Source organism: Poecilia latipinna, unplaced genomic scaffold, assembly GCF_001443285.1.
Source record: "Poecilia latipinna isolate Pla-1442-1.1 unplaced genomic scaffold, P_latipinna-1.0 Scaffold204, whole genome shotgun sequence".
Classification (NCBI taxonomy): Eukaryota; Metazoa; Chordata; class Actinopteri; order Cyprinodontiformes; family Poeciliidae; genus Poecilia; species Poecilia latipinna.
The window spans coordinates 106,086-133,417 of NW_015112820.1; the positions used below are offsets into that span (position 1 = coordinate 106,086).

The 27,332-nt window shown below is 38.5% G+C and overlaps 1 protein-coding gene across 1 annotated transcript in view; it reads right to left on the minus strand.

Moving 5' to 3' along the window:
* Positions 1 to 2,783: 2,783 nt before the first annotated feature.
* Positions 2,784 to 27,332, minus strand: part of fras1 (Fraser extracellular matrix complex subunit 1) — a 277,569-nt gene continuing 253,020 nt past the window's right edge. The window contains exons 50-73 of the mRNA XM_015031370.1: positions 23,602 to 23,715; positions 21,777 to 21,927; positions 19,691 to 19,850; positions 18,820 to 18,988; positions 17,958 to 18,204; positions 16,526 to 16,870; positions 16,262 to 16,422; positions 15,342 to 15,489; positions 15,066 to 15,271; positions 14,842 to 14,998; positions 14,045 to 14,245; positions 13,783 to 13,970; positions 12,366 to 12,641; positions 11,754 to 11,986; positions 11,215 to 11,375; positions 10,153 to 10,367; positions 9,247 to 9,397; positions 8,975 to 9,082; positions 8,677 to 8,836; positions 7,728 to 7,844; positions 6,446 to 6,612; positions 5,210 to 5,415; positions 4,199 to 4,345; positions 2,784 to 3,520 (exon numbers count right to left, since the gene is read on the minus strand). Coding sequence (XP_014886856.1) covers positions 2,951 to 3,520; positions 4,199 to 4,345; positions 5,210 to 5,415; positions 6,446 to 6,612; positions 7,728 to 7,844; positions 8,677 to 8,836; positions 8,975 to 9,082; positions 9,247 to 9,397; positions 10,153 to 10,367; positions 11,215 to 11,375; positions 11,754 to 11,986; positions 12,366 to 12,641; positions 13,783 to 13,970; positions 14,045 to 14,245; positions 14,842 to 14,998; positions 15,066 to 15,271; positions 15,342 to 15,489; positions 16,262 to 16,422; positions 16,526 to 16,870; positions 17,958 to 18,204; positions 18,820 to 18,988; positions 19,691 to 19,850; positions 21,777 to 21,927; positions 23,602 to 23,715 — 4,758 coding nt within the window. The 3' untranslated portion in view covers positions 2,784 to 2,950. The remainder of the gene's footprint in view (positions 3,521 to 4,198; positions 4,346 to 5,209; positions 5,416 to 6,445; positions 6,613 to 7,727; positions 7,845 to 8,676; positions 8,837 to 8,974; positions 9,083 to 9,246; positions 9,398 to 10,152; positions 10,368 to 11,214; positions 11,376 to 11,753; positions 11,987 to 12,365; positions 12,642 to 13,782; positions 13,971 to 14,044; positions 14,246 to 14,841; positions 14,999 to 15,065; positions 15,272 to 15,341; positions 15,490 to 16,261; positions 16,423 to 16,525; positions 16,871 to 17,957; positions 18,205 to 18,819; positions 18,989 to 19,690; positions 19,851 to 21,776; positions 21,928 to 23,601; positions 23,716 to 27,332) is intronic.

The window sequence follows — 27,332 nt, forward strand, 5'->3', positions numbered from 1 at the left end:
TTGGAAAGAAAAAACTAAAAAATTTTAAGTAAATTTCAGAAATTTTTTTAAAAAAAAAAAAAAAAAAAAAACGACATTTCTGAGCTTGGAAAGTCAAAAATTGGTGAGAAAAAACTCAGAAAGTTTTAGATTAATCAACGGTATATTAAGGCAGCAATATCAAAACTGCAGATGTTGAAACCGCAAACATTGGTATCACTCAAGACTTTTGCACATGAATATCTCAAGCTTTATAAAAAAGTGCCAAATCATAAATAACATAGTAAATGGACAAAAAAAACTGGAATACAAGCCATGATTTTTAATTTTACATTTATTTTATTACTAAAAAAGGCACCAAATACAGGCATCATACTAATATTGTGTTTTTCAAAAATTATAGCACCAAAAATATATATTTTTTTCTCCCAAAATCCCCCGTTTTCATGTTTTTATAGGCACACATTTGAAAAAGAAGTGTTTTTAGATAAATACAAACCAGTGTCAAACACTTTAAAAACAACATCAGTAGCTGGGCTGTAATGTAACAAATGAGACAGATGAAACATAAATGAATGAAGAGTAACAGAGTGAGATCTGAGTCTTTGGGCCGAACAACGGCAGGCGGACGCATCATTCTTATAAAAACACGTTTTATAAAACGAGATAACTTTCATTCAGACAGTAGTAAGGCTGAAGCAGTCATTTGGGTGAACGGTTTATTACACTCAGACGCTCTGCGATTGAAATACTTTGGACGATCTGTTCTGTCTCATGAGCAAAAATACTGCATGGCACTTAGAAATCGGCAGCTGATTGGATTACAGTACAAGCAAGGAAATAAAGAGGGTTAAAAAACAAGAAATTGTGTTCAAAATGGCAGTAAGTATAACTATTTTAACCCCCTTTTACAGTGGATAAACACCAAGGTAGTTGATAAAATAAATGGCTTTTTAGTGAGAACAGAGAGAGCTTTATATCAAATTAAAACAATAAATATCATAAAAATGGAAAGAGTAGGATAGTTTGTCCAGGCTACAATAACACAGCAGATCCGACTTTTCTTTAGAGATGCTCTGATACAATATTAATATGTTAATCTAATTTTTGGGTTTCAAATCATTAATAATTGTGTAACTTTCACCGTCTTTCTGAAATGACCAACTGAAAATACGAGACGATTTTACAATTTTAACATTTTTGGAGATTAAACTATTTATATTTTCAGTTTATGAAAACTTATAGGGAGCCTTTATTATTTAGAATTAAAGCAGCTGTGTGTTTTTAGAAGCAGCAAAAACCCAAATGGAAGTAGAAAAAGGTGCAAAATGTGAATTCTGCATAATAGATTCCCCTTAATAACAGAAAATGTCTCCGTTACTAAAATAGATTGTGTTCAAAGCATGATAGGCCTTACAGGTGACAGCAGAATGGCATTAATCCAGAGTAAAAGGGGGTGTAATCAAGGCTTAAAATGCTTTTTAATTAAATAAGTCAAAGCTCTTCTAGGTGAAGAAAAGACTAACTGAAGTTGTGACATAATTGCACTTGAAGGCATCATTCATTTTATTTGCACTCACTCAGCCTGCAACAAAAGCAGCTTTGTTTGTGCTTTATATTTAAACAACTTCAGCAGGTGAAGAGGTTGTTCCAGTTGATTTATCTGCAGGATGACTGTGTGACATGCGAGGTAAAGATGCAGGAAAGGAGGACATTTTTCCTCTCCTGCCTCTTCGTACAGCAGTGAAATGAAACGATGCAGCAGATGGAAGCCATCAGAGCTACTGTTCACCTTCCCGGCGGTGAAACCGAGATGTCGACTAAAAAGAGAAATAAAGATGGAAATCAGACGCAGCTGAGCAGTTTGTGGATTCCTGAGGTAGCCCAGTTGGCTGAACGTCACACGCTTACCTTTTTTTTCTCAAAGTGGTATAAAAATACATAAACAAAACATTCCTTTAAGTACAAATTTTCAGTTTAGAAAATACCAATTTTTGATGCTGTTTTGTTGTCCTTTGTCAGGAGCTGCGTTTCCGTTACAGACGTGTGCAAAACTTTGTCAATATTCTGCTAATTTAGAGAAAAAAAACAATTTCGCAACAATAGTGTTTTCCATTACAACAGAAACGCAATTATAATCACATGTGAATAAGTTTGTTCACACAATAAGTCATTAAAAAACATGCCGCTCAATTATCCTTCAACTACTTCCTGTCATCTTCTCTTTGTAGTTTTTGCCAGTAGTAACATCTGGCTGTTGATCACATGACTCGTAATGATGTGAGGAACATGTTTCTATTACGGTTTTACGAAATACACCAATTTCGATACGGCCAAAAAAAAAAAAAAAAAAAGAAAAACAAAAAAAAGAAAAAAATCACCTGAGCGCCAAAACGTATTGAAAACAGTTTTCTTTTTTAAATTGGTGCTTTTATTGGGCAGATTTATTTTCAAGATGTCAATTTGCACAATTTTATTGTCAAAAAATTGCGCAATTTGACATTTCGAGAGATTTCTTATTAATTGCTGAATTTCGATTAAGCAAATTTATTTTCTAAATGTCAGGTTAATGAAAACAGAGTTATTGACCTTAAAAATGTAAAAAAAATTTTACAAATAGTCTTGCTGCTAGGATGAAATAGTTTTTATCTCAATTGGTTTATGTTGGTTTATGTTGTCAATGGCAACATTTCTTTGCATGGAACAAGTCCCAGGATCAACAACCGGATGTTGCCACTGGTGAAAACCACAAAGAAGACGACAGCAGGATGTAGTTGGAGAGTCATGCGTGGCATGTTTTTTTCATGACTTGTCTCGTAAAGAAACTTATTCTCGTGTGACTTTAATTGCGTTTCATATTTAGCGGAAACACTGCAACTGCGTAGTTGTGTCTTTTCAGTATAAGTGGAATACTGACAAAGTTTTGCTCACATGTGACAGAAAAGAAGCTAACGGAAACGCAGCGAGTGTCTCAGACCTCGGTGCCGTCGCCGAGGTTGTTGTGGATTTTGACCTCCAGGTTGACCTGCTTCACTTTGCCGTTCGGCTCCTGGTTGCGGTTGATGTTGACGTTCCTAACGGTGCAGTGCTTCGTGCCGAAGTTCTTCTCCACGCACTTGTCCATGCACACCTCCACCTTGGTGTTGAGCGGATACTCTTCGTAGGCCTTCGGCGTCTTCGTCGCCTTCTTGGCCGACCGCCTGCAGCGGCGGAACAGGAAGCAGGAAGCCAGCAGCGCCAGGACCAGCAGGGTGATGGCGGCCACGCCCCCGCCCATGGAGCTGCCCACGTGGGCGTTGAAGGTGGCGGACGGGCCGGCCTCCAGGCGCAGCGACTTCATGTTGGTGCCGTTCTTCACCTGGTCGCCCTCGTTGTCGTAGATGAGCGACTCGTCGAGCGTCAGGCGCCCGCTGCGGTCCACCAGGTCGCGTTTGGAGCGGCTCACCTGATACGTCAACGAGCGCTGAATCCTGGGGCTGGAGCGCGACTCTGGGCCGATGACGTAGATCACCTGCAGGTACCACTGGTGGCCCGCCTCCACCTGTCAGTCAGAGAGGTCATTTATTAATCAGTAATTTATTTATTAGTTTAGTTTCTCTGTTTTTACTGAGTTATCTTTGGGTTAATAATGGAGTATTGAGCAAAACGCATCCATGGATTTAAGGATCAAATTTCCAATAAAATGCAGCGACTTTTACAATAAAAATAACAAAAACTACTGCAGAATTAGAGTTAGACTAAGAGAGTTGTGTTTTTTTTAGATTACGGAAATGAAATGCTAATAGTAGGAGAATAAACTCATATTACCAGAATAAAGTAGTAAGATTTAAGTCATAATATTACTAGAATGAAGTAACATTAACACAAGTATAAAGTAGTAATTTTGTGAAAACTCCTCCTCACAGAGTTTCCACTCTGTTAAAACTGGGAATATTGAACATCTGGTGACGCTGAGTATCTGTTTTAAAAACTAAGAAAAACTCAATCATTTAACAAATTATTATCATTAGCACGACCTTGAAGCGACTGTGAAAATTACTGAGTTTATTTCAAAGAAAGAACCAAATGGACTAACCAATCAGGTCATATCAGATCTTAACACAACATTTTCTTGTAATTTCACAATTTTCTTCTGCTAATATTATGACTGCATTCTCATAATATTACACATTTTTCTTGTAATAAAACAATACTCTAAACAAAACAGGAAGTCACTCACCTTGTAAAGAGCGTCCACCTTCATGGTGAAGCCGTCGACGCCCGGCATGGCTGCCATGGCCTGCAGCTCTGGGACGTCGGAGGCAAAATCTGCCTCGAACGGAACGTCGTGAAAAAACTTGTGGCATACGTCCGGCTGTTTACGATCCTGAAACACAATTAGAGCAGATCGAAACAGAATAGTAAACAAAAACAGTTTAAAACTAAAATGGTCGCTTTGATTTTTAAACCAGTGGCACTCTCAGAAAATGTCAGGAGCCATGGGCCCCAATATCCCCCAACCTGGGGGCGCCACTGTTTTAAACATAAATACCTGGTTTTCAATATCAAAAACTAAGAGAACTACAGCAGGAAACCTTATGGTAGTTAGAATACCACCTGGATGACAAACCCAGTTTGTCCAGTGTGACCTGGTATGGAAAGCTGTTAAACTGGAAAGTTTTCTTTGAGCATTTTGCTGTGAAAGAACAACCAGGATGCCTTGAAATATATTTTTGTAATTTATTTTTTAGAGAAAAATAAATTACAAAAAAAAAATTAATTATTATGCATGAGAAAAATAACCATAAAACCAGCAGTGGCCCACGTCTTGTTGTTTGTTGTTATATATTTAAATTGTCAAAGGAGGGCAGAGTTCTCAAAAATTTTACTCATGTAAATGCAGTACTACTTAATATTTTTACTCCAGTAAAAGCAAAAAGTACAGCATAGTAAAAGTACTAAAAAAGGTTAAAAAAAAAATCAAAAAAATGTTACTCATAAATGTAACTGAGTCAATGCAACTAGATACTAAACAATTCTGTAAACTGTTCAGATTTCATGGTAACAACCACAAATTTATGTGTGGAATAAATGAAACTCTCAGAAGTGCAGAAGAAATAAATGAACTAACTTTCAGAGAGATGTGTTATAAAGAGTCCAGTAGGTAAAAGAAATGTGAAACAATAAAAATAAACAATAAACCCAAAATATTCATAAAAAGCAAACAGATTAAATGAATGTTTGTGTTTACCAGCAGCAGGAAGCGATGTTTGAGATGTTTGTTGGGTTGGATGCAGCCGTACTGCGGCCCCTCATTGTACAGGGTCCCAGTGGGATCGAAGAAGGGAACGTAGCCATCCCGCCCCGTGCACAGGTAGACCTTCTCCAGCTGCAGCCTGTATGCTGCGTTCAGGTTCTGCTCCGGGTTCCACAGCACTCTGCCGTACAGAGTCTGGCCTGCAGGGGGCAGCGAGTGGACCAGAGAGGAGTTAAAAGGTTTAAGTAAGCGGTTTCACTGCATGTGATAAAACAAATACTTGCATTTAGTTGTAATTGTAAAAATAGTACGACTGGACAATAAAGCAATAATATATATCGTGACAGACATGTGATCAATGTTAATGTAGAATACATCTCAATATGGAATATATAGAATATTCGCTGAACTCCGATCCAGAACCGCACAGCATTCTGGGGGATATAGGCAGAGGGAACCCTTTAGCCAGCTAAGCAAAGTTGGTGGAATCAACTAACTCACTCACTCTTTGGTTACCTAGCAACAACCTGCTGGGTGACAAGCAGTTCCAAGTTCCTCCTCCTAAACTTCAGTTACCTAGCAACAACCTGCTGGGTAACAAGCAGTTTCAAGTTCCTCCCCCCAAACTTCGGTTACCTAGCAACAACTTGTTGAGTAACTGGCGCAGCAGCAGTTTAATATTTCGCCACCGTGCCTCATAACTTGTTTAAAAATAAAAAACAACAGCGTGGAGTGAAAAACTGAATAAAACGGGAAACGTCACTACACCAGCCTGGCAGTATTTCAGATATTTAAAACAAAAAACTAATCAACATTTATTGATATTGACTGATGTGAAATGGTTATATAATGACATGTTTTCAGTTTAACTGCATTTTGCCAGACTGCTTCTGAGAAAATAAATAAATCAAATGTGTACAGCTACAATAATCAAACATAAGTAAAAATAGAGTTATAAATTTGCATTTCTCATGAAGATGTGATTAACGCCATAAGTTTTTAATTTCTAATAAAAATAGAAAAACTTCAGACTTTTTTATAACTCAGTTACTGTCAAATTAACAGCTTTGGCTCAATTAAATAATTTCTGGATTCTGTGATTTAAATATTCAGTGACAGCTATAAAATTAAGATATATATTTATCAGATCCTATTTATATCAGACATCCTTGGAAGCTAAATATGGAAAATGTGGAATAGCATGAAGGATGGGTTATTTTTGACTCCTACCCATGGAGAAGGCTCCCTTGTAATCCATCTCAGCCATGGAGACGTCGGCGGAGGCTGGATCCAGCAGGAAAACCTTCTCGTTGTTGCACAGCTGGAACTCCGTGTTGAGGGAGTAAACAACCGGAACGGGCCGGTTGGTCTGCTGGAAGGCGATCGGAACGAGGAACCTGTTGGAGTAGAAAAAACCCCATTCAGGATTCATGCTGATAAAGGGTTCCTCCAGGTTTCACCACCTCATCTTTAAGGCTCTTTAAGACCATTGTGAATTAAATTTAAGAACTGTATCACAACAGAAATGTACAAAAGAAAACTGTATATTTTACAATGTAATAGTGCCAAGTTTTTTTATATGGGTCGACAACAGACCCATAAAACAGACAACAACAACAGAGGTTTGTGGCGAAGACGAACGTCCAGCCAACTGGTGATAAATTCACACTTTCACTTGATAGACCGCAAAAAAGCTAGCCAGCAAGGACATATTAGCAGCTAGATAGCGGTAGCCTCAACCACCTCAAGTCACAGAATGGAGTGGCTATAAATTTACACTTTGTCATTACAGACGCAAAAAAAGCTAGCTGGGTTATAATTAACAGCAAGTTAGCTCAACCAACTAAAGTCACAGAACACAATGGTGATAAATTACACTTTTCCACAATAGATGAAAAGTGTCTAATAATTAAGATCACTTGCTATTAGCAGCTAGTTAGCGTTAGCCTCAACTGCCTCAAGTCGCACAACAAAATGGAGATAAATGTACACGTTCTCATGACAGACTCAGAAAAAGCAAGTTAGCTATTAACTAACATAAGGATATATTATCAGCTAGTCAAGTCACATAAGGATAAATTACCCGGTTAGTAAGGATATATTAGCAGCTAGTTAGCGGTAGCTCAACCAACTCCAGTCACAAGAGGAAATTGCAATAAATTTACACTTTCTCAGGATAGGCACAAAAATGCTAGCAAGCTAGTTAGCAAAGATACATTAGCAGCTAGTTAGCGGTAGCCTCAACCAACTCAAGTCACAGAACGTATTGAAGATGTCTGTGCAAGAATCAAATGTTTGCTTGATATAAAAGTCCAGCAAGAAAAATAAACTACATAGAATATACAAAATTAAGTAATTGATTAAATTTAAGACCTGCGATTAACTTTTTAAAGGCCAACTTACATTTCTCCATGGATTTAAGACATTTCAAGGCCTTAATTTTAGAAGCATAACTCAGAGTTTTTAAGGACATGCTGTAATATCTCAGATTTCCAGAATCTGTGGGCCGTACTTCTCTGGAGCGTGAGCCGTGCAGGACAGAGGTTTATCTCCCGGGTCGATCCAGGGCTGGGTCGGCTGAACAGTGCACGGGATCAAGAAGACGGTGTACTCCCCAGAGTAGTCCTTCCTGCAGAATGTGCAAAGAATATTAGATGCTCACAAAGGAATCAAGATGAGAAAATCTACAGAGATGAACGTGAAGCTTGTTAAGTCAATCAAGAAATGTTAAAACATCTTGAGAGGAGATGAAAAATATGCTTATTCCACATATACACTGCAAAAACACAAAATCTTACCAAGTGTTTGGTCTAGTTTCTAATGCGAGGACACTTGAAATGAGTCACAACTATCTTACAAGTTGTAGTTATTGATTTATTTTGGGCCATGTAAAGAAAAAGAATTAAGATTATACTCTAAGTAAAAAAGGAACAAACTAATGGTTAGTAATACAAATAGAATCAGGACGAGACTTTATCTGAGTTATCCAATTCATGTTTTAAATAATAATACTCTGCAACAATAAGAGCCTGTTTTAAATCAATAACTTCTTATTGGTGGAAAAAAGACTCATTCCACTGGCCAATTATTTCACTTAAGCATTGGAAAAAATTCTTATAAGTGAAATAATCTGCCGGTGAAACTAGTATTTTCCATCAATATTAAGGAATTATTTACTTAAAACAAGCTCCTAATTCTTGCTGAAAAGTTACTTGCAAGTTAGTTTTATTTTATTTCAAGTGTACTAAAATATTTGTAGTAGAAACTGGACTAAAAATACTTGGTAATATCTTGTGTTTTTACTTGGTAATATCTTGTGTTTTGACTTGGTAATATCTTGTTTTTTTACTTGGTAATATCTTGTGTTTTTGCAGTGTTGTGCATTTAAATGAAAACACCCTCCATTCCGCATTAGACTGTTTCTTCTGTGTGTTTTTCAGATTTCGGTAAAGCGTTCCCACCTGCTGTAGGAGCTGGTGGCCCTCCACAGCTGATACGGCGAGTCGAAGGTCTGTGCGCTCCACAGAAGCTGCATGTCGAACTCGATGCCCCCCAGGTGGTCGGGGGCCATCAGGCGAGATTTGTGACCCGGCAGAGTGTGGTGATCCAGAACAAACTGACCTGAAGGAAAGTAAACGGCAGGAAACAATGCATATAAGGCTTTCACTAAAAAAACAGCTGCAGCATGTTTTTTTATATTTCCTCTTAATTACACATTGAAAGAATTAAAAATGTGTTTCTCTGTTGCTGTGAACCGACCTCTGAATTTGGCGTGAGTTTTGAACTCGATCACAAGCCGGCCGTCCTCTCTGATGAAGATCCTGATGATCTGCAGTCTGGCTGAAAGGACGCTGTCAGTCTGGATCCCTGCAGACAGGAAAACAACAGAGGATAAGAGCCAAGGTGCAACCCTTATCACAGTAACCTCTCCCTCAGTTATCTGATGTTAAACGGTTTTAATTTCCGTTCCGGAGGCTGAGGCGTAAAGAGAATTGATCAGGAGTGATTTTTTTTCTGCGTTTAGTCCTGACCTGTCCTCCAGAGCACCGTGTCGTAGAAGAAGGAGAACTCCATCTCGGTGTGATGCTCCAGAGAGGCCCAGCCTCTGGGCGCCGTCACGTAGATGTAGGAGACGTAGAGAGGAACCTGCACAGTCAGGAAGGACTGAGCCGAGTCCCGAACCTGAAAAAACAAACAAAAATAGCAAAAAAGTGTCGTTTAATTCTGTTTCTCCACCAAAAAATCTAAAAAAAAAAAAGAATGCAGCAAGTGGTTTCTGGATGGAAGGATGACGACAAAACACTTGTGTTCCCAGCAGCCATTATACAACACATACAGCAGTAAAATCAGCTGTGCTTGGCTTGGCTGGGGTTGCTAGGTAATGGTGCAGTGCACGTCAAATGTGATTTAATAATCAGGAGGTTTCTGAAATGGCTCGCTTTCCAGACACCAAAAAACATGAGCTTATTGACAAAACCAGCTTGGTGAGACTTTTTTAGTGCTTGGGCTGTTTTAGGAAACAGCAGAGCCACAAATATAGGTACAGAAATGTGCAAAATGTGAATTTTGTATAATTCGTTCCCTTTTGAACACTCCGAATAAGAACAGAAGAAGAAAACAGAATCCACCATCCTTCCATTTATCCATTCACTGAACTGACTGAGTAATCTGAAGTTGTGTTGTTCTTAGATGTTTGGCGAAGCTGTGAAGCTACTGGTGTATCTTAGTGAGCTGTACTGGTACTGCGCAATCAAATGAATTTGTAATTCAGTACATTTATGTCTGGATATAAAAAAAAAGAAATTTCAAGCCAATCCAGCAATGTTTTTCTTTATTGGTTCGTAAACCTCAGATATCTGTACCGGTATCAGAAGCGTAAGAAGGGGATCGGTGCGTCCGGTAACCCTACACCTAGAACAAAGTGATGCTTGACCCACCTGGAAATCAGCGGTGACGGAGCCGCCGCAGACGTCGATGAGCTCGGTCATGTCGTAGTAGGCGTCAAAGGTCCAGATGCAGCTCTTCAGGTTCAGGTGCTTGTAGAGCTGGATGCTCTTGGCCTCCCGTACGTTGGGGTTAAACTGGTAGGGGCGGTCGTAGCCTGGACCAAGAGAGATGCTGTCGTAGGAAACGTCATCCAGGAAGCCAGACTCTGTGGAAGGACAGCGATTCTCATTAAACCACAGAATTAGGAGGGAGGGTGGTACATTTTAACAAATTAAACTCTCTGAAATGCCTCTAAACATGTTTTGTTCACTTTTCCCACAGTAAAATTCAAGTAAATATTCTTCAAGGTAAGTGAGTTAAAAACAATACAAATACTGCAAAAACATATTTCTGGTTGAGTTTGCAGTAATTTTTCAGCCAGATAAAGGAGTTTTAGGTCAACAATTCCTTAAAATTGGGAAAGCAGAGCTGGTTCTATTGGCAGACAAGTTTTTCCTTGTTTTAAATGAAATAATCTGCCAATGTTACCTGTTTATTTCATCAATATTACGGAAATATTTTATGAAAACAAGCTCAGTTTTTGCAGAAATGATACTTATAATTTAGTTTAGTCTTATTCCAAGTTTATTAAGATATTTTTACTGGACACTAAAGCAAAAATATTTGGCAAGATTTAAATCATTATTTTATATAATTTATATAATAATCAACCACATTCCTGTTTTTTATTTTTCAATTTTTGGATTATAATATCTATATTTTTTAGAATAAATCACATACATACAACTTAGGTTAAACTTCTGTCTCTATATGTTTTTTGTTTATGAAAATAAAAATGGAATATATAAATATATTAAAAAAGATTAAATAGAACTATAACAAGTGTAGCATTAAATGGAAATATAGATCAACAACATAATAGATTGAGTCAATATATCTTGGTTATGAAGTACAAACTAATGTCAGGTGGCATTCTTTCTTAATGTTTGGAAATCAAGGACTTTCCAAACCTTGAAAACAAATCATTAAAATGTAATAATTTTCTGACAGACCAGAAATGCCCTGCAGCTCTCCGATGGTGACCAGGTTGGAGCAGACGTGCTGCTGCCTGTAGATCGACTCTGACAGCAGGAAGTGCAGGTTGTGCAGCGGCATGGTGGACACCAGCGGCAGCATGCCGTCCTGATGTGGGATCTGCACCGAGATGTGGATGCTGAACGTGGAGGAAAACAAAACAAAGCAGAACGGTTACGTTTTATTTAGAAAAATCAATAATTTTTTTGTCTAGCACATTTCAGTAACAATACAGTTCAAAGTGCTTTACAACATAAAAAAACAAGAATCAGCAATAAAACGATACATTTTGCCTTCAATACACATCAAAATGTTGATTAATGTTTTATTTATTATTAATCAAAAGCAATCTGAAGGTTAACACCCAGATTTCAGGCCTGATCTCTAGTTTCCAGCTGTAGTAACCGAAACTGTGCGTTGGTCGTCAGTTTTGTTTCTGTTCAGCTGGAGAAAGTTGTGACTGGATGGGTTCGGAGTCACCTGGTGACATGGTAACTGTTCATCAGTGAGTACAAACCGGTTGGGGTGCTCTTTGTGCTTCACATCCAGGTATTTAAGCGTGGCGATGAAGGACTGGGCCTGGAAGCCTCTGGCGGTTCCCGTGGTAACGGGGGTGTGGCAGATGGAGCCGTCCGTGCCGATGGTGATGATGTTGCTCCGCAGCGGCGTTCCCAGGTGGCCGGCTTTATCCCGGGCCTGAGCCACACAGCGGACGTGGAAGCGACGGCTGAAGTAAATGCTGTCCAGAACCTGACGGGAATGAAACAATGAAGGTTTAAGAGAAAAAACGGAGGCCTTCTAGTCTTTCTGACCTCTCCAACATGCTGTCAATCCAGAGCCCAAATACCTATGAATGGATGGAGACGAAAGGACGAGTTTCTCTAGATCTATGTGGGATATTAGTTCTTTAATCCTGAAAATGTTCTTCAGGTGATAGAAGGCTGACTTTGTTATCATCTTTAAGTGTCTGTTGCCGTTGTTTGCTCCATAAAAACTGGACATTAAATGCTCACCAAAGACATCTGAAGCTCTGTTCTGGTTGCAGAAGCTTTTGCTACCTAACGGGGGTTGAATTGACCTGTATTGTAACCTTATTTTTGACTGAGAGAAGGAAACCATCTGGCCTCACCTTGTGGTTGACGCTGGTGTACGGCGTTGTGTCTGTCACCGTCTCAAACGGGGAGCGCGCTCCGCTAGAGTCGGTGGGAGCCGCCACCTCCCAGGAGAAGTGAACCTGTGTCTGGTTGATTCCCGCCTCCTCACAGTGCTCCTTCATCACGGAGAACTTCGGGTAGTGGGGGTCGCAGGGGGTCACGCAGACCAGAGGGTAGCCAGGGGAGGGAGTTTTCTTGCTGCCTTCTTTGGTCACCTCCTGAACGTGATTGTAGTCGGCCACTGAAACCACCTGAGGAGGCGGGAAGACTCGTGTTAATGCTGTGACTTTGGAAAATGTGTTAAAGGGGTGACCTACTATGCTAAAAATGTACATTTTTAATGTTTTTGTTCCTCCTGCAGTTTCTAAGAACAACCCAAGCACTTAAAAAAAACACCCCGCCTTTCTCTTGGCAATAAGTGAATGTAATTTGGTGTCTGTCTCAAAAACCACCAGACTTCCTGTTACCTAGCAACCCAAGCAGAGATCCAGCACATTTGGTCATTTGTTTTTACCGCTGTACGTGCTGTACAATGGCTGCTGGACTGCAAAACCACAAAATCTTACCATGTAAATTTGGTGTAGTTTCTAATGCAAATATCTTAATACACCTGAAATAAGACAAAACTAACTTACAAGTAACTTTGTTGCAAGAATTATGAGCTTGTTTTAAGAAAATAATTCCTTAATATTGGAAAAAAATATTAGTTCGACTGGCAGATTATCTAACTCATAGTAAAACATTTTTCCTTGTTATTAATGAATTATTTGAAACAAGGAGCTTTTTCATCCATATTAGGGAAATATTAAGTTAAAATAAGTTTTTGTACTTCCATTCGGGTTTCTTCTGCTTCCAAAAACATCCCAAGCTCTTAAAGACAGAACAACTGTTTTTTTGTTGATAAGTTAATGATTTTGGGTTTCTGGAAAAAAAAAAAAATCTCCCAATTGTTAAGTCAGATTTGACATTTGGTCAGCTGGTTTTACCGCTGTACAATGGCTGCTGGAAAAGACAAGTGTTTTGATGTTGACTCAACATCCAGAAACCACTTGCTGCATTCTTGTTGGCTGTGCAGGCGGCTCTACCACTGCTTTTCAAAGATGTGAAGTTGCATAATTGTGCATCTTTTTGCAGTCATTTTCACATGCGAGTGTAAATGTTGAGTTGGAGGGCATGGCCTGCAGCAGCAGCTTCATTGGATTTAAAGTGACAAGAGGCCCTAAAACAGCTCATTCAGAACTGATCAGACTAAAAATCTCATTATCTAAGAAATATTTTGAGAAAAAATGTAGTATACATGTTCTGTATCACCCATAAACCTATCCTGACCTGTTCAAGGAAGTATAATCGGTCACCTTTAAAGGTGAGATGCTTCTAAGAGGTTTTCCTTACTATAGGTGGGGCGGGGAGGATGAGGCTCCCTGCAGCCTCTTGGTCCAGAATCGTCACCGTCGCCGTGGTGATTTCACCCAGCACGGCCTCCACCGGATCATCAGGACCAAGCACCAGGGAGAAGGATTCATGCCACTCTCGGTCTTCATTAGACAGAATCTCCACCTTGAACATGATGTGGTCCGTTCCTTTAAAGCAACAAACAGAGTCAGAGATATTTAATCACACTCAGGAAGCTGCATCACAGGTTCTCTCCACTCACCAGGCGTGAACTTCAGGACCCGACTGTTGGGATTGTAGTCCACTCCAGACTGGGCCGATCCGTCCCTGGTGCTGCAGCGGATCTTGGACGTTCGGTCCAGGTCTCCATGGCGGATCACCTTGATGTTGAGCGCCTCGACGCCGTCTGGGCCGGGCGGCTCTCTGACCTGGTAGGACGCCTGTTCAAACTCGATGGTGGGAGCTGGAGGAGCAGAAGACGAGCGAAAGGTCAGCATTAGCATCGGTAACACGATTAGTCTGATTAATCTTTTCAGCCCTAATTAATTAATAACTTTGCTTAACTTGGTGAGCTTAAAATGTACATTTGCATATTTAAAAAAAAAATATGTTCAAGAAAATGTTTTGTTGTCTCCAACCAAAATGTCTGAAGATTTAGTTTTCCAGGTTTTAAAACTTAAGAGTTTGTGGCTGATCTGTTGATTATTTTTCCAATTAACCAATTAATAACTGAATAACAAAAGGTGGTTAATAGGAGATTTATGTTTTTACAGGATTCTAACCAGATGAAGCTAAAACTGCAACTTGAGGAGTTTTGGAAAAATCGTATTTACAGGTAAAGATTTTTTAAATCCTAATTCTGAAATGTATATATTTTTGAACAGTTTTGGCTTTAAATGTATTGATCTTTCAGCAATCAGCCTTTTTTTAGCCTCTATAATCTAGTTAATGATTTTTTGATTACTAATTTAGTGGGCGATTATTTCACTAATCGATTAATCAGAGTTGATTTGATTAATCGTTTCAGCCATTCATTGAGTGCATTCAGGCTGCGTTTACCATCCTCATCATTGGTGATGGTGATCGTCACGATGTCACTGGCTCCAATCATCGCCCCGCTCCAGTGGTCGCCCTGCGGCGTTCCAAGATGGAGCTGGAATTCCTCCTCAGGCTCGAAGACGGAGTCGTCGTTGATGTGAGCCGTGCAGTTCTTCACCTGATGGACCAACGGAGATTTAATCCCACAAACAGGATTCGGCACAACGTCTCGGTCAACACGTCACCTTCTCTCCTTTGAGGAAAGTGATTCGGGATTCGTCAGCGTTCCTCCTCTCCACAAAGTCATCCATCACCATGGCAGACATGGTCCGAGTGAAACACCGCACCGACGACTTGAAGGACAGGTCTCCGGTCCGGATGATGGGGACATGGAGGACGGTGTCCTTCTCCTTCACGGTGTAGGAGGTTTTGCCAAACTGCATGGTAGGAACTGAGAGAAGCAGCTGGTTTTAGTGATGCGTCAAACCAGAGCAACACGGTGCGGAGGGCTCGGTACGTACTGTCCTGGAAGGTGTCGGTGATGACGATGTCGGCTTCGTAGGGTTCCTGAAGGACCGCCCCCTGCGGAGAACTGAGGAAGATAACGAAGGACTCCGGACCTTCGATGGACGGGTTCTGAATGTCGTCCATGATGGTCAAACTGCAGGTCTAAGAAACAAAAACCAGAGGAAAGTTTGGAAATGATCAGAGTTGGTGGTAACTAGTTACATTTACTAGTTTACTACAAAGAATATAAATAGTATTTTCACTATACTGTACTTTTTACTTGAGTAAATTTATTATGAAGTGTTTCTGCTCTTGAGTAAAATTTCTGGATTTTCTACCCACTGAATGAAAAACAAACATGTTTGAACCAAAAATTCACCGCACACAGACCCACACCTGCAGTTTTTGTTTTTATTGACATAAACTGATTTGGAAAAATTTTATTTTGTTTGATTGTTATTTTTTAAATACTTATATGAATTATTGTCATTTTGGTCTTTAAAATATCAACCTATAAAACTATCATTAAAATGACATCATCAGACAGATAAACATATAAAGCTAAGTGGAAATCTTGGTATTTTAAGGACCAAAATTACAATATTTCATCCAATAACAGCAGCAAAATCAGACAAAATAAAATGTTTATAAATCAGTTTATTTCAATAAAAAACTTATGAAGCTTTAATAAAAACTGCAGCTGTGTCTCTCTGTCTGCTGAATTTCTGGTTAAAACATGTTTGTTCTTCATTCAGTGGGTAGAAAATCCAGAAATTTGACTCAAGTAAGAGCAGAGGTACTTCATAGTAAAATTACTCTAGTAAAAGTAGAAAGTACAGCTAAGTAAAAATACTCCTAACAGTAAATTTTCCAAAAAGTTAATTGTAAACTAGTTACTACACCACTCTGACCACCACCAGGTGTGTGTTGGTACCTCCTCAGTTTTTCCAGGTTTGAACTCCACCTTCTTGGAGCTGGGGATGTAGTCGACTCCTGGGATGGCCGACGGCGGGTCCAGAGGTCTGGTAGCGCACCACACAGACGTCACAGAGGACAGGTCGCTTCCCTGGCGCAACACCGGTATCTCTATGGTTCCTGGACAGAAGAGATCCCAGCAAACTCGGGTCAAAAACACAACCGGATCCACCCGGCAGAGAAACCAAACACATCCATCTGGATGCGAGAGCGAGGTTCACACCAGCATCTTCACTGAACGTAAAGGTCGCATTTCCAAGCGTCACAGTCGACGCGTCGTTGGGTCCGTCGATGACGACCTTGGCCGACGACACGTCGCCCACGCGGGCGTTGTCGGAGGCGTCCGACAGCACCAGCTCGAACTCCTCGGACAGTTCGTACTCGCTGTCGTCGACGAGCTTCACGTCGCAGGTGGACATGCTGACGCCGGGCCCAAAGATGACGCGGTTGTCGCCGCTCATGCCGCGGCTCTTGTAGTCGGAGCCGGACTCCAGGCCGTGGAGGCTGCTGCCCTTCGCCGACTTGGAGACGGTGTAGCAGAGAGCCGACACGGTGCTGGAGGCGTCGCCTGCGTGAAAAGGTCCAAGGCAGTTCAGACATGGAAGAGGTGAGGCGGCAAAGCAACAATCTGACAACATCTGTCACTTTACCAGAAAAAACAGAAGCATTTTATAGTAGAATGTTTCTTTATTTGGTGCCAAATTTAATTTATAGAGAGAAGCAACAAGGAGAACACACTCAAATATTTAAATATTTGGATTGTAAACAAATATTTAGCTCAAAATTAAACTTTTAACTAAAGTTAAAAGTTTAGTTAAACTATTCAGTAACTAAATATTCATTTAGTTACTGAATATATTTAGCTGTTAGTAAACAAAATATTAGCAAAGAATTAAACGTTTAGTTGGGAACTAAATATTTAGTTTTGCAAACTAAATATTTAGTTCCCAACTGGTCACCAACTACACTAGTTAGGATATTAACATTTAGTTTTCATTTATTTTGCAAGCTAAATATTTAGTTCCCAACTAAATGTTTACTTCTGAGCTAAATATTTGGCTCCAAATGAAACATCAATTTAACTAAACATTTAGTTCCAAGTTAAATATCTATATTACAAAATACATATTTATTTTCCAAACTAAACATTTAATCTTCTATTTAAACATTCAATTTCTAAACTAAATATTTAGCTCCAATATACGTATTTAGTAAGATGAAATATTTAGTTCCAAATGAAATATTTATTTTTGAAGCTAAACATTTAATTTAAACTAAATATTAATTTTCAAACCAAGTTATTTAGCCCCAAATTAAATACTTAGCCTGGCTAAATATGTATTTATAAGCTAGACATTTACTTTTCAAACTAAATATTTAGCTTATTACTTAAACATTTAGCAAGCAGGCTACATATTTAGCTTGTTATTCTCTTCCACCTGCTCCCCCATTTTCAACTAATATTCCAGTATCATCTGCAAACGTCATGATCCAAAGTGACATAAACATACAAAAGCAAAACTCAGAATCCAAAGTTTAAAGCATCAGAAGGAAAATCGTCTCAGAGTCGACAGATTTAGTTACCCGTCTAACTCTGAGGGCCGATCTCTGCTTACATTCATCACCAAATCTTGAAACCAATCGTTTCTCTCTACCTTTCCTCTCGATGGGCGCGCTGAAGAAGCCGCTGCTTTCGTTAACGTGGTAAGTCTTCTTGTCAAACTGCAGCGTTGGCTCGTCCTCCGTGTCGTTGATGTTGACGACGGCGCGCGTGTTTGCCCCGAGCAGCGCGTACACCGGCATGCTGAGCTCCACGTGGAAGCTCTCCACCCCCTCAAACACCTTGTCGTCGTTGATCACTATGGTGCAAACCTTGGTGTCTTCGCGTTCGTCAAACTGGACCTGCAGAACCAGAAGAGGAGAGTTTTAAAGAAAGATACAGAACCGGGTGTCCAAAGCGCGGCCTGCCGGCCATTTGTGGCTCTTGAAGTGATTTTTTGCGGCTCTCAGCTGCCATTCGAGAATGATACAAACTTTTTATTTTTATTTAGGTGAAATTATTACCAATATAATCTTCTTACAGTTGAAAATGTTTATAACCAAACTGTTCTAATCAGCAGAACTGAGCGTATTTACAGACTTTTACTGAAAAACCAACTTTGCTGTCAGCTTTTATTTAATTTGCTAAACTTGGCTAAATATAGTATTTAGAAAGAGAGAAACTCAAATAGTTTTCTTATAATAAATTTGTTCAATCAAATCAAAAAGAATTATAAAACTAAATTACATATTTTTAATACAAAAACTGTGCAAAATCATTTTAAAGTTTTGGATCTACAATTAAAAAAAAAAAAATCACGAAACTAATTGTTTGATTTTATTTTAACATTTCTATTAATTATTCATTATTTTTTTTATTTTTTTGGCCTGTGAATTCTGCTGACCTGTCAATTTTGACCCACATGACAAAAAGTTTGACGCCTGTGATATAAATCTTTGGTTCCTTCGACAGCGCACCTGTCCGGCGTATTCCACGTAGTCCTGCTGTTCGGGTCGCGTTCCGGTGCTGCTGGTGGAGACGGCGCTGCCCTGTTCGGTGCGACAGAGGACGATGGCGTACTGGTTGAGGTTTCCGCTGCGCTTCACCGTCACGGCTACGGTTCCGGCTTTCTCGCTCACGTTGTAGCTGAGGGCAAATCAGAGGAACGGAGACGTTATCTTACATTTTCACTGCAAAATCACAAAATCTTACCACGTAAATTTGGTTTAGTTTCTAGAGCAAATATCGTAAATATAATGTCATCAAAACAACTTCCAAGTGACATTTTAGCAGCTTGTTTTAAGCAAATAATTCCCTAATACTGATGAAAAAGAACTAGTTCCACTGGCAGATTGTTTCACTTATAACGAACTGATTCCCAGCTTCTGAACGGTTGCCATGGTTTCAATCTTGCAGATTAGTTTCTGCACCCAGAATTATTGTTGTTTTGATAAAATTGTGAACTCAAATGTAATTATTGCACTTGAATGACTTTGATCTTCTCACAAAAGACTGAAATTTAGGATTAGGAAACAAAGCATCAGTTATTAAAGATTCTTATTTAAACTAACAACAACAAGGTCTCTCAGTTGTGAAATTACAATTCTGAACAAAAATATTAGAAAAAAATAATAATAATGTTTTTTAGAACTACTGCCAGTGGATCTAGTACTTTTTATTCAATTTTACAGAATTATTCACTTAAAAAAAGATCCCATATCTTCCTGAAAAGTCACTTGTAAGTTACTTTTTTTCTTAGTTGAAGTGCACTAAGATACTGGCACTGAAAATGTTTGGTAACATTTTGTGGTTTTGCAGCGTTTTTGCCTTTTTTCAGTGCTGCAGTACCTTTTGTGCTCAAAGCTGATGAGGGACCACTGGATGTGGAAGACGTTGTCGCTGACCACGTTGGGTTTGCTGTCTTTCACCAGAAACTTGAAGGTGTCCATGGTTTCCTGGACGTTCTCCTGACGCAGCACGTAGCGGATCAGACCCAGGTTGACATCAGCTGGAGCACAGAAACACGAGAAGAGCTGATCACCATTCTGGATTATTTTTAGGTTGAAAGCTCTAAATACCCAATCCTGCACCGACAAAGAAGATATCACAAGATTTTTATGTTTGTTTGAGTTTTCTGCTTGAACTCTTGGATCATATCAGATCAAATAACAAATGTAAGAGTTTGACTCTTATAACAAGAAAACAAATAATTTTGTGGGTTGATTTTTGAAATGATAATAAATGAATGCAAGTCCTTAAAGTTTGAGAAGTGACTCATTTCTGAGGCTGTTGCTTTAAACTTCATGTTTTTACAGAAAGAATTAAAAATATTGTGACTGCTTAACTTCCTAATTCTTGACTCAAATATCATCTAAAAAATCTGCAATTAGCAGCTAGTTTGGCTCCATTTTTTTCTTGGCAGGTATTTCTGGCTTCAGTACGAAGACAGAAACTAACTTTGCATTTCCTCCAAAATAATTGCTTTAAAATTTGCCTCCTCTGGCTTATTTCCATCACTTCTGAGTCCAAATGAGTAAGAATATCAACGCTGGCTGACATTTCCTGCTCACCGATTCCTCCCAGAGGAGGCTGGAGAAAATATAAAACCTTAACTAAAGGCAAATGAAGATGCATAAACGCTAAAATGACCTTCAGGTCGCTGAGGGCAACATGCAGCTGGAAAAAAGCAGCACAAACACACACACCAGTATGTAAATACTTTACACCAGAAATCCTTTTCACCTTATTCACTAACATTTATTCCTGCCCAGAGGGGATTATTTACTCATCGGATGTTTCTTATCATCAGGAGAAGTGCTTTTCTGTACTCGGAGCTGAACACTGAACACATTAAAATGAGTGTTTGGAGTTTCTCTCCGGCCTGAAGGATCAACATCTCATAATAAAAACAGGCTGACACTGATTCCAGGCTGCAGCCTGAAGGCGAACACGACACAAACAGGCTCCGAATAAGAGCCCTGCTGATTGAAAGTCAAAATTAACTGGATAAACATGGAAACCTGGAGGAAAGATGCAGCTGAAGAGCATCTAAAGTCCTGAGCAGAGGGTAAATCCTCTGATCTGGACGTCCTGCATGAAGAACCACACAGTTCATAAACAGTAAAGTATCAGGATATTAACTTGCAACTCAAACTACAGATAATTTAACTCTGTGGCAACCTGGACAGAAGGGGGCAGCAATAAAACATGAAACTGTAGCAAATAAATGGAGCTTTAATTCCCTGTGCACTGCAAAAATACAAAATATTACCCAGCATGTTTGGTCTGTTTTCTAATTCAAATACCTCAGTATGTTTGAAATAAGACAAAACAAGGTTATAAGTAACTTTTCAGCAAGAAAGAGGATTGCTTTTAAAAACTGTTTTTGTAAATTTATTTTTTCTGAGTTGATCTAGTTTGCAGTGCAAATATCTTGGTTCACTTGAAATAAAACAAAAATAACTTAAAAGTAATTTTCAGCTAAATAAATAAGCTCGTTTTAAGGCAATAATTCTTATATATAGATGAAAAGTATAAGCTACACCTTGAGATTTTCACTTAAATGAGAGATTAAAGGTATGGAGAGGTTTTGATAGTCATAATTTTATAGATACATTTTTGCCAAATTTAAATAATCTGCATTAAATGGAGCCGTTGACATAGATCATGTCAATGAATATAAATCACTAAATTTATCTTAGATAGCTACATTACATGTCTAGTTCATTAAAACTGTTAGAAATACATTTAAATATATTCTCTGCTGTGATTAAAATAAAAAAAAAACACAATTTTTGCTTTATTTTTGATTGTAAGAAAAGAACAGACTTGAGTCTAACTGGAAGTAGAATGCAATACTCATAAATTAATCAAAGTGGAGACACAGCACATGTAATTTCTGGCAGATAGAAATGAAAACCAAACTCCTCTTTACCTTGTGTGAACGTGTTGACGGGGTTGCCAGGTTTGAGCTTGCTCTCCAGGAATCCGTGTTTGGGCTCTGCTGTGATTTCATACACCAGCTGTCCGTCGTCAGTGTCTGGGTCCATCGTCAGCAGCTCTTTCTTTGTGATTAGATTGGTGGCCTGGCGAAAAAATTAACGGGAATGGATCAGGGAAGGAGATTTGTGAAGAAAAAATACGTTAAAGAAAAGGATGAGCAAAAAGCCATAGAAAGCCGAGAAACCAGCCCAAACTATGACAGCATTTAGTCACAGCACAAGACTCCACTGATGAATGAAAAGTAGGTTAAAATTTGCTTTTCATTCAAGTCTGCAGTCTGGCTGCAGAAGATTTTGACAAACCTGTGAAAACCTGAAGGCCAAAGCTGAACAACATAGGGAATAATTATTGAACACACTGAAGAAAATAATGAACAACAACCCACTGAAAGCCAAGAAACCAGCTGAAGCCTGTCAGCATTTAGAAAGAGATCCTCCTCCTGCTGCAACATCACCTGGCTTTAATACCAAATGATGGCCTGTAAAAATGTTTCTCATCATTAAACAAGCAAGTAAAAGCAAAAAGATTTGAAAAGAAATTATAAACAGGTGCAATTATATAGGTGTACATCTTTGAAAAGCATTAGTAAAGCCTCCTGCACAACCTACAAGGATGCAGCAAGAGGTTTCTGGATGATGAGTCAAAAACAAAACTTTTTTCTAGCAGCCATTGTACAGCACAAAACCAGCTCCTTTTCCAGACACCAAAAAGCATTAACCTAGTGCCAAAAAATGTCTTAGGTTGTTTTTAGAAGCAGTTGAGACCCCCATGGAAATACAAAAACAAGCAAAAGGTGAATTTTGTATAATGGGTCCCCTTTAATTGCATTCCATTTTTTCCCCACAACTTCAGTTGCTGGCCAGTTTGCTTTGATTTCTTCGGTCTTTGTCAGTCTGTCGTCGGTGTCTCTATTAGAAATAGTTAAACTGAGAAAAACATTGAAGTTTAACACTTTTTGCAAACTGCATAAATAAATCACGATGAAAAATTTCGCAGAAATGTCTGTAAGCAGTGTTATTTCCCATATTAATGTAGGTTGGATATGGATTTTTTTATCTACTTGGGGGAAGGTTTCTTCTTGACCTTTAATAAACACTTTCTGGATGAATGTTTTGACAGATGTCTAAAAATATAACAGCAGAAAAGAGCAAAAAGTGATTTTAAAACCCTCGTTGCAGATCAGCGTTGTTATTCATAACCTCGGCTACACGCTGCTATTTACTCGCTAAGTATGAGCTTCACACTTCAGCAGCAACATCCTTGTGTGTTTGCGTGAGCTGCAGCTGAAAAAACACCTCATAATGGCACAAATATGTGCTAACAGGATTTGCTTCCTGCTCAAAAACCAATGAGATGAAGCAGAGGTTCAGCATTTTCATAATTTGCCTAAGTGATAAAACACAGAGGACTTAATTAGCAGCAGCGCAAACAACGCAGGCGAGGAACAATTTCACAAAATGACATTCCAACAGCGTTCAAACAAACATAAATAAGGCTGCATAATTGGCTTTACTTTGTGATGAGTTTTTTAAAAAACACCTGCAGGTTGGGGAATTAAGTTTTATTTTGCTCCATATTTATGAGTCGGTAAGTGAAAAAAATGACTATTTAATTGGTGAGAAATTATTCACACAGAGCTGTGGTGTTGCTCTGTCAATGATTGTTAGAAATTTTCCTTCCTCATTAAAACATCTCAGTTTTTAAGCATTTCTTTGCATCCAAAGCCGTTTTAAAACTTTGTTTTTAGTTTGTTGTACCTTGTTGTTCATGTATTCCAGCCACTGCAATCCCAAGTTGGTGACGATCCGCGGCGTTCCGTCGTCCACCGGAAGAATATCGATTTTAAACTTCTGAGGAGCAGCTGTCACAATCTGCAAAACATAAAAAGACACTTAGAAATACTGTAAAGTATTTAAAAAAATAAAAAGATATCAAGATGACCTTAGTGGGGAAATTACACAGTGATAAATAAATAAGTACTTTTATTCCTTTTTCTCATTAAAAGTGTTTAAGCCGAGCTGCTGACAAGGCGTTATGCAAATACGTTTCATGTTTGTGTCGTAAAATTCAAGAGTAGAAGAAGAAATCCCAACTAGGTGCCTCATTCCAGTTAAAAGAGCCGACCCCCTGCTGCTATAAATAAACAGACATTGGGATTTATAACATCTAAGTTTCCTTTAAGTGTACTAAAGGTGCAGAAAGCAGAGAATCAAAGGGTTGAAATCATAATTTCATGATTAATTCCTGAGCTGAGATTAATTTACACACCAGGATTAAGAAGCTAGATTAAAAAATGCACTGAAGTCTGTGTGAAATTTAATGATTTCTGGTTATATTTTGCATATTTTTGCATCAGTTTCAACTGCAAATATCTTAGTAAACTTTAATTAAGAAAACTAACTAATAAGTAACATTTTTGGCAAGAATTATGAGTTTGTTTTAAGTCAATAATTTCTTAATACTGATGAAAAAGTTCAACTGACTGATTATTTCGCTTATGGGAAAATGTCTTGTTAGAAGTGGAACCAGAACTTTTAAAAAAAATCAATATTAAGGACTTATTTACTTAAAACACTTCAACATAGTTTTACTCAGTAAAAGTAGAAAGTAGAAGTCCAACAAATTACTCAAGAGTAAAAAAGTATTTGGGAAAAACTAACTGATCAAATTATCAATCAATTTAGTAAATATTACATAATCAGAAGGAAAAAAATATAAAGTTAAGTGGAAATTCTTGTGTTTTAAGGACCAAAATGATGATAATTCATATAAGTAAAAGAAAAACAATAAAATCAGGAAAACAAAAAGTTTTTCAAATCAGTTTCTTTCAACATAAATCTTATGAAACTTTAACAAAAACTGCAGGTGTGTGTCTGCCTCAGGTGCATTTTTGGTTAAAACATGTTTGTTCATGTGGGTAAAAAATACACACATTTACTCGAGTAAGAAAATAAAATTACTCAAGTAAAAGTAAAAAGTACAGCTTAGTAAAAATACTCCTAAAAGTAAATTTTTCCAAACAAGTTACTCAAGTGATGTAACTAGTTACATCTGCTGACATGTAGCGATCGGCGGATCTGGGTAATCCTCACATAAATCACTTGTCATTCAGTTGTGTCTCAGAAGAACAAGAGACTTTACAGCCTGTCATCACGCCGACATTGACACACGCCACTAAAGGATCCATTCATCCACTTTATGCATTATGCATATCATATTCAATAACAAGGCAGCGCCAGCGGGAGAGCATCCACCTCCAACATCAGCACCAGAAACCAAACGGAGGAGACGTGTGGATGTGGAGGGGAGCGTTGATGGAGAGGTAATAAACAAAAGCCTGAGAGGCGTTTGTTTGTGTGATTGGATGAGGCGGGTATCGGTACCTGCTGGCTGTCCTTCAGTTTAATCACACACAGACTATTAGTGATGACAGATGGAGCCGAGACGAGGAGAGGGAGGCCTAAACTGACAAGCAGAGGAGTCGATGCCCCCCAGGCTGGCTCATAGCTACGACCGTAAAGCCAACGCCAACATCGTAGCGACAGACGGCCATGTTTCCGTCAGAGGTGAGGAACGAAGCTACGGATGGGAAGAACGGAAGACAAGCGCGTCCAAACCGTGTCCGCTTACCGTAGACCCCCGGCATGTTATCGTTTACATCTGGAAACTTTGAGCCTGCGCACAGCGCTGGAGGGCAAAAAGACGATTTCTTTACATGCCATCCACAGCTGCCGCCGTAAAACAATCAACAAAATGAAACCTGGAGACGAAGGTACTAATAATTTAGTACAGTGTGCAACAGCAAAGGGAAAAATAACGCAGAAAAACCAATAAAGAACAACTCAAAACCACTGTTTTTCTTGCTCTCGTTGCCATAACAACCGACAACAACACCACTGTATGTTTCAGGATTGAACACAAAAAAACAACAAACACAAAGAACAGAACGTTCAATCAGTTGCAGTTTTCCGTTTTTAGGCTCGATGTTAATTTTACGATTATCAATAATCGATCTCTGTGGTAGATTAGAATCCTACGCTTGTGTTATGGTGCTTTAAGCATAGCTAATTTTCTGCACATGTCCGTAGGAGCTTTTCTAACCAATACATGTAAAAACAATAAAGAAGTCAAGTGGTAATACTAATTTAAAATAATAAAACATTCTTCTGTGTCTGATTGCATTTAATTAATATTATGAACAACCACGTGAAAAAATTGGATTTGAGAATCAAAACCTGCTGTGAACTTAAGTTCAGTAGATAAGTAAAAAATCTGTCTTGGGTTTCACAGACGTTTTAAATTGTAATAATTTAAAAGGTTTCTGCTTTTTGTTGTATGTTGATACATATGACTAGCTCTGACAGAGGTACTGCCTTCTTTTCAAGTCATGAATGTATGATATGCTAAGAGGAGTTTGAAATTCAGTCAAAACCGTTAAAAATAACTTGGTGTGTTTAAAACACTTCCTGCTTCCTGCTGAGACGATCAGCCACACAGGGAAACTGGCAGCAACACAACGAGACGATTAACAACCTGTTTATGTTGCACTTATTCATGACAAATCTGCGTTCGGCTCCGTTTCCCTGTGGCGTCTCGGCGCTCTGCGTTTATAAATCAACTCTCATCTCGCTTCTTGTTTTCAATCTGCCAGTGAATCACACAAGGAAAATTCCTCATTATGACCTAAATTGTCTCTTTTTTAACATTCAGTTGTGAATCCTTATATAAAATTTACAGACTGAAAAAAGGAAAAAACATGAAAAGCAACCACTTGGTAGAAAAATGCACTCAAAGGAATCAGAAACTTAGATTGAATTTTTAACGGTTTTTGTTAAATGTATATGAATTTTTTTTCCTTTTTTTCCTTTCAATTTGACAGCAAACATTTATCTTCAAATGTAATGATTTTATGGCGACCCAAACCGAAATAATCAGCAATTAATTGAGCAAATGGCTTCCAACCAATCAAATCATTCTCCTTCAGTCATGTGATTCAAGTGGTGTTGAGCCGTACTATCTTTTTTCTGCAGGTGAAATTTGTCTGATGAATTTAAATAAATAAAAATGAATTTCGATAATACCACAGGATAAAAATTGAGTGGTATTCATTCATTATCTAAAAAATATCTGTTTCCTATGAAACTACATTCCTTCCATACAATTTGTTCAATATTAAATCTAAAAACCAGTTGATTTTTTTTTTTCACTTTCAAAATTCAGAAATTAATTTTCAGTTTAATTTTTTCAGGGTTTTTTTTTTTTAGTTTCAAAAAAACATTTTGTGGAGAATAAACTTTATGGAACCAATTTAGCTCCAACTTTGCATTCCAAGATTATTCCTTAAACAAAGATTCACAGTTTAGCAAAGCTGCTCCTCTTGGAAAACCCATAAAACTACACCGGAACCTTCAGAGCCACATAAAGACGGTTGCAAAGTCAGCCTTCTATCACCTGAAGAACATTTCCAGGATTAAAAGACTAATCTTCA